The 13,373-nt window shown below is 41.4% G+C and overlaps 1 protein-coding gene across 5 annotated transcripts in view; it reads right to left on the reverse strand.

Moving 5' to 3' along the window:
- The window catches only part of LOC146855888 (protein NEDD1-like), a 544,173-nt gene that overhangs the window by 257,043 nt on the left and 273,757 nt on the right, over window positions 1–13,373 (reverse strand). For all 5 annotated transcript variants that reach the window (XM_085650677.1, XM_085650673.1, XM_085650675.1 and 2 more), the window contains exon 8: window positions 8,470–8,575. In XM_085650677.1, the coding sequence (XP_085506803.1) occupies window positions 8,470–8,575 (106 nt within the window). The remainder of the gene's footprint in view (window positions 1–8,469; window positions 8,576–13,373) is intronic.

The following is a 13,373-nucleotide window of genomic DNA, read 5'->3' on the forward strand; positions in this document are numbered from 1 at the left end:
AACTTTTAACCTATTAATCCCCATCACCCAAACCCTAAGCTGAAATTTACAACCCTATACAATATTCCCTTAACCATTAGCCCTACAGCATTAACACACTCTTTACTCTACACATTCAACCTTTAACCGATAAATGTAAGCCTAAACCTAAATCCTACGGTCTAAACCCTTAACTCTATATCCTTTAACTTAACAATTAGCCTTATACCCCTTACCCTATATCCTTAACCTTTGTCACTATACCTTTAAACTTTAACAAGTAATCTCAACTCATTACCTTTAACACAGAATTTATACTATGGGCCTCCATACCCCAAATTGATAACCCTAAATCACAGCGCCTAACCAGTACTTAACCCCAAATCAGAAATGCTTGACCACTGTACCTCTTATTACTAAAGAATGTTTTTTTATCCAGAAAAGAAATAAGCCACAACAAGCAAATCCCCATTATACTTCTGATATGATGCATGAAAAGAAGAATTGTGAACAAAAATAGTAGTAAAAAATTGCAGCAATAAACAACATTCTTTATGCATGATGAATACAATTATAATCGGTAAATGATAAAAAGATAACTATCTTAATACAGATAAGCTCCATTTCTTATGCAGTTGAAAAGACCTATGTCATATAGTAAAAACATGTATCAGTATCCATGTATACCGAAAAGGCAGAGGTAAAGGAAAAGAAAGAGAAGAAACATCCCCCATACGAATAGGGGAAGGGATTATTAAAGAGAATGGAAAATAGGCATTGGCTACTTCAAATAAGGCCAGTAAGGCCAATAGAGCTTGTGGATGGATGCCACAGGTTGCATATGACAGCAACAGGAAGTAGGAGACACACTCGATGAAAAAAAGGACATAGAACAGAAAGGATGCCTATGGGGGTTTACTTTTTTGTAAATAAGCATTAAATGCGTCCCAGAGATTTGAGACAGAGGCTCCATGTAGTTTAGTGTACATTGTCTGCCCCTCCAATGGAGCACAATAAATTTCACCATTTTGTAAAAGCGCTCACAGAATTTAAATTCCAGCCAGAGGGTATCATTGTAATACTCAGAGAGGGCAAGAGGTCCACTAATAATGAAGTCCGTTAAGTCGCGAGCTGATTTGCATGGATGCCCAAGGGAACAGTTAGCAGATTGATCTGGAGAGAAACCCCGTTACATCATGGATTAACGATTGTGTCTTAGTCCATAGCGGACGGAAAATCTTCCAAGTAAGAAACGCATTGTTAGGTCCCCCTGTCCCTCCCCATATATCCTGCAAGTATTAGACGAAATTAAAACAATTCTGTGACCTCTAAGAGGAGTACAATAGGTTTTATGAATAGACCAGAATTGGTATTGTGCTAATGCTGGTGTAATTTTTGCACAGAAGAGGGATTGCCAAATTCTTTTCCATGCGTCATCAGAAATGACCATTTCTTTTTTTTAGCGGTTGTGAGTAGGATTCCCATTTCCTGGTGACTGACCTTAACACATGAATTTTGGGCAATTCTAAGTGTTTATAAATGCAAGATGCAGCGTACCCTTTTTTCCTAAAGTTGATAAACAAGCTGGGTAGCTCGGGTGAATGGGGAGACTTCAGTTGTCCAATCAAACTTTTCAATCTTAAAAAATATAAAAATCAATGTTTGTGAGATGAAACGTGTGGTGGAGGGTCAAGAATGGAATGGGTTGCAGGTATGTACCTAGATCTCCTTTTAAGTTAATGCCTTTCACTACCTGAGATTCCCAAAATACTGTCTTCCCATCTAATTTAAGTTTACAATTATGCCATAGAGATGCCATCGTAGAGTGTATCATTTGGTGATTTTGTTGTTTATCAAGAAGTATGAATGCAGAAACCATATCCAATGTGATGGGTCTTGAATCTTCTAAAGGAAGCCTAGCTAAATTTGGTATTGAGAGAGGGGCACACAGAGGTAAGGGGTTCATTAATTGAGTTTCTATAGAAACCAAGATCCCTGGGTAGCAAGAAATGCCAATTGATAACATTGGTACTCCAGGAGGTTAATACCGCCGGAGGATTTATTCATCTTCAATTGAATCATGGAGACTCTTGCTCGGTTACCTTTCCATATGAATTCTGAAATAGAATTATAGACTGATTTGAAAAAGGTGGGAGAGAGAGAGAGAGAGAGAGAGAGAGAGAGAGAGACCGGTAGCATGCTGATAAAGCTAATGAGTGGGGCTATCATAGTTTTCTACCACCTGAGACAGATATACTTGAAAAAAAAGAGAAAAAAACCAATTACGTGAAGTGCAACAACGTATTAGAAGAACTATACATTTTTTAACATAGAATCTAATATTACTATAGAATGTCACAATACAATACAATACATATACATTTTTTAAACAATATTTGCTGCTTAATACTAACTCAATATAAGATCCATTCCTGGAACTGGAATCCAGTTCCTAAAGAACAAAAAAATGGACAGATACTCAAAATATTTAGACAATAAACCTTTAACATCCATAGCAGCATTATCATAAACATTAAACCCTCTTTCATGCTAAACTAGTACATGAAAGTTCTTAGCAAAAGTACAAAAAATACTTTAAAGTATTATATGGTGGGAGGAGTCTACTTAGAGAGCATGCATAATACCATTATCAAATAACTGCCAAATCTACCCAAATTTACTTGTTGCTCCCGCCCTCATAGCATATGCTTCCTCAAACCCCCTAGTCCGCTTCATTTTATTGAACCATTTCATAAAAGAGGGCATCTCTAGTTTTGAAGAATTAATGAACGTGCCATCAATGAATAAATCATCACATATGCTTCTTCATGCTTGGTCAGGCCTGGCTTGACTCTGGAGATTCCGAATAAGACAATTTCAACTTCAGGATCTACCGGCTTTTGGATGGCCTGACTTATAGCTACAAAGATGTGTCCCCAAAATTCACTAAGTTTAGGACAGGTGTAAAAAATGTGGAGCCAGTTTCCTCCCTCCTCAGCCTGACAACGGAAGCATCTATTTTCCACATCTGAATATCGTTTACTCAGAGTCTTGGGAGTATAGTATGCTAGCCATCTATTTAAAAAAGCCATCCGTTTAAAATTAGCCGCTCTCAAAACCTTATGACTGAGCTGGGCTTGAAGTTGCCATTCTTGACAGGACAAGGCACACCCCGTTTTCTGCTCAACCTTACCCCAAAACGTATGTAAAATAGGAAGCTCACTATCTTTCCGGAGCAGAGTGTACCATTTTCCTATGCCTTTGACTCTAGTTTCATAAAGCAGGGAAGCCAAATTCGTCAAGGAGAGGGAAAGTTGACCTTTTTCAGGAAATTAATGACCTGTAAGTAATCAAGGAAATTGGGTATAGTTCGATCTGAAAGCTTGTTTTGGAACTCCTGCCACGAGATCACCTTATTATCCATATAGAAATGACCCAATTCCTCGAGACCAATCTCCCTCCATTTCAAAATTCGAGAGGGATGAAGTAATAGACCTAGAGTCTTGCATTCCTGCAGCTTTAAATAAGCCCACCCTGGAGAAGGGTGCTGTTTAAAAAACAATTGGAGTCTAGATGACAGATCGCGTAATGTCTTGTATCTTGTTTTTTTGGGCAATTTGATAATTTTTAAGAAAGTAGGAAGTTGTACACCTGCCTCCTGAACAATTCTATTTAGAAAAAAATGGTCTTCTAAATTGTTAGAATCTAATAAACGAGCTACTATATCGAGCATCGCTGCCTCATAATAAGTGCGGATTTTTGGAAGTGCTAGCCCCCCTTTATCTACCTCCAGTTGTAACACTTCGAGTTTCACCCTGGGAGCCTTCTTTGCCCATATAAAGTTCCTAAATAAAGAATCAATTTCTTAGAAATAGCTCGCATTAATCTTTAGAGGGACGTTACTACAGAGGGAGGATAGACATTTTTATCTGTGCCACACGTCCTACAACTGTCAAAGGGAGTACTGACCATTTATCAAGCAGGCTTTTTATTTTTATCAACGTAGCTGTATAATTCAAATAAAACAGTTGATCTATTGATTTAGAGATTAAAATACCCAAATATCGTATGGGGGCTGACTTGGATGCTTGTATTTGCAGAATGGGTGGTAAAAAAGAGTTGTCATTGATATTTAATGTAATGATTTCTGTTTTATTTTGATTAATTTTGTACCCCCCTATAGATTCAAAGCTAGAAAACTCCACTAATAGCCGCTCTAGATTAAGTTCATCAGGGCGCAAATAAAGAATGATATCATCAGCAAAGAGTTTCAATTTCTCCATCCCATTTATGGGCGCTCTAATTTCGGGATTTTCACGAATTCTGATTGCCAACGGCTCAATTAAAAAAGTGAATAATAGGGGGGACAGGGGACAGCCCTGTCTGGTCCCCCGCCTGATGGATACTGTCCCAATCTGATCAGCATTCAAAACTATTCTGGCTTCAGCCCCGAGATATATATTCCTTAGCATATGGATGATTGAGAGCGGAAATCCGAATTTATTTAACCCAGTAAATAATGCCTCCCAATTTACGAGGTCAAAGGCCTTCTCGGCGTCGACCATCATAAACATTGATGGAATTTTATTACATGTGAAATAATCAAGGGCTTGAATTAAAAACCCAGTATTTGATGACATGAAGCGGCCAGCCACAAAGCCAGATTGATAACTATGAACTAACTCTTGAGCGGCAGGTGTAAACCGCTGTGCCCAGACTTTCATCAGAATTTTATAGTCAACATTAAGCAAACTAATGGGACGGTAGGAATTCACGTCCTTTGAGTTTTTACCCTTCTTAACAAAGCTGACAATCACGGACTCTTTAAAACTAGAAGGGATATCAGAGCCGTTTTTAATAACATTGAACAGCTTTGTCAGGAAGGGAGTCAATTCGTTTGAAAATTTTTTATACAGTTCAGCGGGGAAGCCATCTACCCCACACGCCTTGGCTCCTGCAATAGATTTTATTGTTTGCGAGACCTCCAGTTCCATAATCTGTTGACCAATTTGATCAGATCGAAATTCTGAAAGGCATGGCAAATTAACTCCCTCAAAATATTTAGTTATCTGTTCCTGGGGTAGGTCATAGTTTGTGGCATATAGCTTGGAGTAGTGCTCCATAAAAACCTTATCTATTCCTTCCTTTTCGCCCGTTATATTACCGCTTTGAGGATCAATAATCTCAGATACCAGTGCCGCTTCCTGCTTAAATTTCGTCACCCCAGCTAGCAATTTACCTACCATCTGGCTTTCCTCATACACCCTCTGTTGGAAGGTTTTAGTGCTATTAATCTCTTCTATTAGAAAAAATTCCCGAAGAGATTGTTTAGCCTTCTCGAGCAGACACCCCCCATTGATAGAACCTTGTAGATTATTTCGAAGCTGAAGGGCCCTTTCACCTGCCCGCTGGAGTTTATCAATTTTATCCCGCCGTAATTTGGTTTGGATTGCTGAGTAGGCTATCAGTTGACCTCGCAATGTTGCTTTAAATGCTCCCCAGACCGCAAATACCCCTGCAGACTCCTGCTTACGAGTAAAGAACTCAGATATCCAGATCCTCATATTCGCAACCCAGATGGGCTATCAGTTTTCACTGTATCAACCCGGCGCCACCAAGTGACATGTTTAGGGAACCAAGTATTGAGAAGGTCTTTTATTTTGGAAAGGATTTTTTGTTCCTTGATAGAGATGGATTGTGTGAGGTCTTTGCCTAACCATATTCCAAAGTATTTGATGGATTCTGGTTGCAGTTTTAAATCTAGATTGCCTATCACCACTGCTGTACAATGCACGTTCTGAGGAAAGACCTTGGGTTTTGTCCTTGTTTAAAGAATAGCCCACTACTAGGGCATATTTCTCTCATAATGATCAGTAGGACTCGTGGAGCTTTCTCACAGAATAAAAAGACATCATCAGCATATGCTGTGAACACCTGTCTGCCTAATTTGAAAGTTAGGCCAGTTATGTCATGATGGTCTCTGAAGGAGGAAAGTAAACGTTCAATTACCAGTAGAAAGAAGAAAGGGTGACCTTGGCGGGTTCCCTGAGATAAAGTGAATGAATTAGACAAATGACCATTAACCCTAACCTTTGCCGTTGGGTTGGAATAGTGAGCCATAATCATTCGTATAACCTCATCCCCAAGCAGCTACTTGTGCAGAACAGCCTGTAGGAAATGTCATGATATTTTATTGAAAGCCTTCCCCGCATCCAACACAAGTGCGGCAGTCAAAGGGCATGATAATATGGCTATTTCCAGAAAATGACAAAACATTGTTGTATTGTCAGAGGCAAGCCTGCCCTTTAAAAAACCTGTTTGTGAAGTAGCCACCAATTTCAGTATTGCTGATTCCGGTCTACGAGCTATAACCTTTGCATACATTTTGCAATCAATATTAATGAGAGAGATCGGTCTATAATTCTTAACTTACAAATGGTCTTTCCCTTGCTTTGGTATCACCACTATTGTGTCTTCTGTAGCGGAACCAACATTGGAGCCAAGGAAGCATAATGAAGGAAAGTAGCATGTAGAGGTGCCCCCACTTTGTTAGTAAAGCATTTGCAGAATTTAGCTGTGTATCTATTTAATTTTGTCCTCTCCTTTGGTTTAATTAAGATGGAAAGAGTTGTTTGGAAGCGAAGTTCTGTCTGGAGCCGTCAGCTCAGACAGCCATTGAATATGGGCTCAAGCCACACCCATCTTGACCACTGTACCCTTAACCCTATACGGCATACTCTTAAAGTGTAACCCTGCAAGCTGAATCCTTAACACCGTTCCCTAAACCCATAATATTTACCATATGCCCAAAACTGATAACCATTTATCCCATACCCTTAATCCTATATCCTTGACCCTACCCACTAACCTTTATACCATTAACCCTATATCTTAAGGCTTTAAAGCTTTCTTTAACCCCATACTTATAAACCCTAACCTTTATTAACAGCTGTACCCCTAACCTAAACATGTAATTTTTTAGTTTTAACCTTTAACCCCTACAATCTTAGTGCCAACCCCATATCCCTCAAATCTATAACCCTACACCCCAAACCCATGACTCTAAACACATAATCTAAGCCCTCAAACCATATACCCTCAACCCTGAACCTTTAACCACTTTCACAGTCTTTACTATAATATATTTTGGGAACAGTTTGGGAAGTGTCTTTTTCGAAGTTTTAATTTTAGAAGCGTTTCTTTGGAGGTTTTGAGACAATACCTACTATCACATTACCAGAACACTCTAAAGCTACCATAGTGAAGTCTATAGAGCGTAGAGGCAATCCATATACACTGGGATAGGAAATACACCACACTGGGACAAAGAGGCGCATACACTGGGTTAGGGGTGTACATTTCACTCGTAAGACTTGGGAAAATCAGGTATTAGGATACAGAAACATATACACTGGGACATTGAAACATTAAAAAAGACAGAACATACCCTATCACATACAAAGGGAACAAGCTGAGATGAAGACACATGGACACATAACCTTGAGACATGGAAAGATATACAGTTAGACTAGAGAACCGGCATTTGAGACAGTCCGACTCTCACATTCACTCTGGAAGTCATGCACACACAGAGGGAGCCAAATACACGACAAGACAGTCACCCACTCTGAGTAAGAGACACACACAAACACTGGCCAGAGAACACATTAACGCTAGCCACAGTTATTGGAAGCACCCATTAGCAGACTGGCGTCTGACCGTAAGATGGCGCTGGTCAGGCGCCATCTCACAGCCTTCTAGTGGAGCCCCTGTTCGCGGTCCTGTTTTTGGCAAGCTGCCTCTGCTTCTGCCATGGCGCCCTCTCACCATGATTAGGGAAGTCGTGAGCCCACCAGAGGTTAGCCTGTGGGGCAAATTCATGTTTTAATTGAATCATAGGCGTTTCTGGACTCAAGACTTTCGGTCACCCAAGACCACCACCCTTGAGTGCAACACCACCTGAACACCTTGCTGAACGATGACAAGAATTTCCTGCTCTGTAAATATGTAATTTACAATTGTCCAAGCCTAATCGCTGTTAAAATGTAATCCTGAGTGAATTTGCAATTTGTATATATATTTATCTCTAACCACTAGTATATGTAGTAGACCTTTGTACTTACTATTTTCCTATGTGATTTTAGAGTGTATCTGTTTGTATCTCTTCCTTGAGTGACTTTACAACTTGTACATTTGCAATTTTTCCCTCCTTTTGCTCCACTTGTACATTTTCAATTGTTTATATCTCTTATGTAACTCATGTAATCCAAAGTCCTTATGTAACGCAACTGGTTATTTTGTAAAGCACTGACACCTTCGGGTAATGTTCGCGCTATATAAAATCGCATTAAATAAATACAATAAAAAAATTAATAGTTTAAGGTTTACAGTGAGCTGAAGAGAGATCGACATCAAAATACCATCCAGTCATCTGTTGTAGGTAAGCACCAAGCAAAACCTCCATTGGTTCAGATATATTGTAAACCTTACCAACGTTTGAAGTCGGGCTTCCTCCAGATGTGACATTCTCTTTAAGAGATTCTCTCTTGTTCCCAGAAAACAAAGATGATCTACGTGAAGAACGCCTACCACAAGGCTGAAATAAATATAAAAAATAAACATGATGTAGCAGTGTGTGTGTGAATTAAGCACACTGAAAAACACATTTCCGAAATTGTCCTCAGTGGCACACACATTTCATTTTTCCCTCAGTGACAGGCCCATTTCATTTTGGAAGTAGACCAGATGAACTAAGACCCGTCTGCTTTCTGAGAAATCACCCTCTGACCACTTCAATCACTGGTTTTGCTTTGAGCCATCTTCCTCACAGCAGTTATCTCAGTCCTGGAATTGTGAAGGGTTGGTCTCCAAGGATACCAAGGCAGTGCATGGTCCACAATATTTAGCCTAAACACAAAGAATACCTCCACTAGTGGGGAGGATGTGATAATCTCACTTCTGAGTAATTGGAGGGGCTATATGGAGGAGAACACAACTTTGGTATGGCTTTTTCGCTAAAATGGGAAACGTTATTACACGGCCTACTACTTCAAGTATTGTAAATATTATAGTTAGAGACACAGGACGACATAGTGACAGCCATATGTTCATGGGCTATATGCAATATTTAGTTACTTCCTATTTCAATGCCTCTATTGCAAGTGTGAGCTAGGCATGCCGGTTGTATGAGCTATGCTTTCAATGCTGCTCCATGTGCTCTGTTTATTCAATATACACGCACATGTTTGAAATATTGCACTGTAACCTAGAAGCAGTTGGAATAACCTTAGCTTTATGGATAGTTTTAATTTTTTTAAACATTTTGACAACGGGTTTTCTTCTATTGTGCCCGTCAGATCTGGCCAAGTCATTTCTCGGTGAACCCTGAAAGAACTTTGCAACTTGAGCATTATGTTTGCTGACTGAAGTCTGAACATATACGTTTTCTCTGACTGGAAGGGCAGATTTGCTGACAGATGCCTGAGGAAGTAAAATATTTTTTATCCAAGCAATAGCTTCGATTCCAAAGCCTGAGCCTGCACTGTCTGTGCAGCTGGAAAGGTTGTTATTTTGCTGCAATCGACAATAATTTGCTATCCAAAGCCCCAGTCAGTGTAACTTGGTATATAAAGTATTTCTGTGCGAGTTTAACATCTTAAACCATTTCAGCATTTAGCCTGAGACCCACTTAATGCTATTACTTGAGGAATCCCTCTGACTGAACCAAAACTGTTGAATCTTTGACATTATCAGTTTTTTATTAGATTTCAAATCAAATCAAATAAATCTTTATTCTCGATCGTTTAGATCATCAAAGATATAAATACATAGCAGTTTTTTAAAATTTTGAAGTTTTCAGTATTTTCAACAATTCCATGTAAGGAATGACTTTCGAAAATTTCATAGTACGAACATTAAAAGAAAACATAAAAACAGATAATCCAATATCTTATAACATTATACAACCCCCCCCTCTTTTAAAAAACGGGATCGAACATGCCACATGGCCATTAAGTACTTTGCCACAGCAAAAAAAATCGGTGGTGACAAATCAGTTTTTAGGATTCTGAACGCAGCCAGATATTTCCTGAATCCCATATTTTTAAGAATGGGTAGAAGCCAGTACTTCCTCACTCTTTGGTAGGCTTTGCAAAAAAGGACCACATGTAAGTCACTTTCCTGGGGATATGCACAGGCTGGGCACTGCTCTATTGATGGAGGCTGGGACCAAGAGCTGGTGAAGGCCCTCAGGGGTAGGGAACCGTATCTCCACTGTAGGTATAGCTTTCTTGCCATCGCAGGACCCATACCGTCTAATACACTTTCCATTACGTAAGAGTCTTTCAATTGTATAAATGTATGAGTAAGTGAACCTGCCCGTGTACTGCCTAAAGCGGTAGTCAGCTTTGACTGATAATAAAGTTGTGAGAGTGCCTTTCGAGAGGTCCTCCCGCTTGAGTTGACAGGGTCGGTCCATAATTCCGGTAGGCCTAAACATTCACATAGACTCTTTATGTATCTTAACCAGGGGATGTTGCTGGTGTTCGGTAAAGCCAGGAACTCCTGGAGCTCACTTCTATAATCACTAAGATCCTGGCTGCTCCATATTCGTTGCCAAAAGGCCAGGGGTTTTAGACCAAGTTCCTCAGCGACTGGCCTGAGGCCTAGGTCCAATCTCAGGGGAAACAATGGGGTACTCGAGGGGAGGGCCACTAACTGCCTGAGAAATTTGTTCTCTGTGATTGTTAGGTTTTTAGCAGGAACATGGCCCCAAAGTTCCGCCCCGTAAGTAACTGAGCCCCGAGCTTGGGATTTATAGATCTGTATCATGGGGCCCAGTGGGCGATATATAGATTTGCCCGCCATTCTAGTAATACCCCCCACTTTCTGTGATAGTTTCAAATTTGCCTTAATGATATGTGACCCCCATGTCATTTTCTCATTCAGGGTTACCCCTAAATATTCGAATGTGGAAACCCTCTCCAATCGCACCATACCTAGCAAAGGGTTAGGACGTGTTTAGGGGGTAGGGTTCAAAATCATTAATTTTGTCTTGGAGGCGTTAATTTCGAGGCCCCTCTCAGTACAAAATTTCAGGAACCCATCCACTGTCCGTTGAATTCCCATGGGGGATTTAGACAGCAGCAGGGTGTCATCTGCAAACATTATGGCGGGCACCCTGCTGCCATTCAGTTTAGGAGCGTCAATGTCTTCTATCTGGGACAGGTGGGCGATTACCCCATTGACAAAGAGGCAAAACAGGGTGGGTGCAAGCACACATCCCTGCCTCACCCCCCTGTCAACGGGGAATCTTTCTGTTGAGCCCCCCATCCTGCCACACCTGACCCGCGCAAAGTTATCTTGATGTAATTTAATCAGGATGGCCAGGATATCTGACGGGACTCCCAGGTCATCCAGGACACTCCAGAGTTTGGATCTTGGCACCAAGTCGAAGGCGGCACGCAAGTCCACGAACACCGTGTACAAGCTGCCCCCCTCGACAAGTGCCGTCCTCCAATAAATAAGATTAAGGCGAAAAATTTGGTCCATGGTGGATACCCCCTTTCTGAACCCGGCCTGGTAAGGACTCATGGTAGCAGTCTCCTCTATCCAGTTCTGTAGACGATCCAAAATAAGCCTTCCAAAAAGTTTTTGTGACACATCTATCAGGCTGATGGGCCTGTAGTTGGATGGGAGCAGGGGCGAGCCTTTCTTAAAAATCGGAACCACCTTTGCACCCAGCCAAGTACAGGGCACCTCCATACCCTTCAGGATCGCATTAAATAGTACCAGGAAATAAGGGGCCCATATGTCTGGCTCCTGTTTAAAAAGATCACCCGGGATACCATCCAGGCCAGGTGCCTTCCCAGTTGACAAGGCGGATATGGCAACCCGGACCTCCTTTTCGGTGAATGGGTCCCCTTCCAGACAATTATGTACAGATGGAATAATACAGCCTCCATGCCCTGGTTCCACTGTGTACAGAGACTGGTAATGCTCCTGCCAAATCTTGGAGGAAATATTTGGCTCTATTGCCGAAACAAGTTCCCCGGAACCTGTGTTGACAATTCGCCAAAACTTCAGTGAGTCCATAGTGGATAGAGAGCTGGCGAGTTCTTCCCATTTATTCTGGTCCCACTCAATCTTAGCATTAGCAATCAACTTCCTGTATTCGCGTCTCCTGGCTTGGATCTCAGGCCTACTTTTGCGATTCTTAATGCTCTACAAAAGGTCCCTCCTCGCTCTGCGGCACACCGCATTGTTAAATAGATCTGCTGTCAGAGTCTTTACGACTTCTTCATGGTTCAGCCAAATTTGTTGTTTTTTTTCCCCTGAACTAGGTTCATCACTTAAAGTGGCCATGTTCTCCAATAAGGGAATAAAATTATTATAAAACCGGGGGAGCTTGACTGTACTTGCTACTATTTTTTCCCACTTAATTCTCCTCCTATTGCTTTCGAGGACTAGATCAGGGTTTGTCTTAGGCGATGCTACTTCCCCATGGTCCCGTCCAGGTAGGAGAAGGTCCAATTCCAGGGCATTATGGTCACTGTCTTCTCTATCAGTAACCCTAAAATCAATGACATGCGACCACGAGGATAGTTGCACTAAAATATAGTCTAATCTTGATTCCCTACCTTTCCGATTGAATGTGGGTTTACTCGGGATATCAGATTTGACACGCCCGTTACAAGCCCTCACCCCATGTCGCAAAGTTAGGGCAGTAATCTGGAGCGCTAGTGGGCTCCAAGCTTTGGGCGGTATAGAATCTATCAATGGTACTCGCCATCTTGCATCTTCCTCTAAAAAGGCCCCATCTAAGAGACCTGCTAAGGGCTCAAAATGTGAGTTCAAATCCCCACCCACTACAAAAGGGAGCCCGTTAGGGAGTTCAGCGAGAAGATCCGACAGTTTGTCAATGGTGGGGGACTCCTGCGAGATGGTAACCGGCCTTGAGTATACCTTTACCACCGCTAATCTACAGCAATGGGACCATTCCAGTAGAACCGCAAGTATGTCTTCTGATGCCACTGGAAAACGCGTGGCCTGACATCCCAGATGAACCGCGACCCAGGTTTCAAGGCCTCCCGATGGACGCCCCCCCATTTCGCAGGAATGGAGAATACTGCAAATCCCTGTCTTGCATGTTCCTCTCTCTCCCACGTTTCCTGGAACATGCATAGATCTTTGGAATCGGTATATTCAATCCATTCCTGGCAGTCGGACTTATTTCCCAAACCTGCCACATTCCATGACAATACTTTCAATGGCAGGGGCCCATCATTCAAAATAGCAGTGTGGGTTGAAACATTCCCTTTATCGCTGGCCTTGATCTCTGGATATATTGGGGGGAGACTTGTTTCTTCCCCCACATTGTGACGTGGCTCGTCAGT

This window comes from Triturus cristatus, chromosome 4_1, assembly GCF_964204655.1.
Source record: "Triturus cristatus chromosome 4_1, aTriCri1.1, whole genome shotgun sequence".
NCBI lineage: Eukaryota > Metazoa > Chordata > Amphibia > Caudata > Salamandridae > Triturus > Triturus cristatus.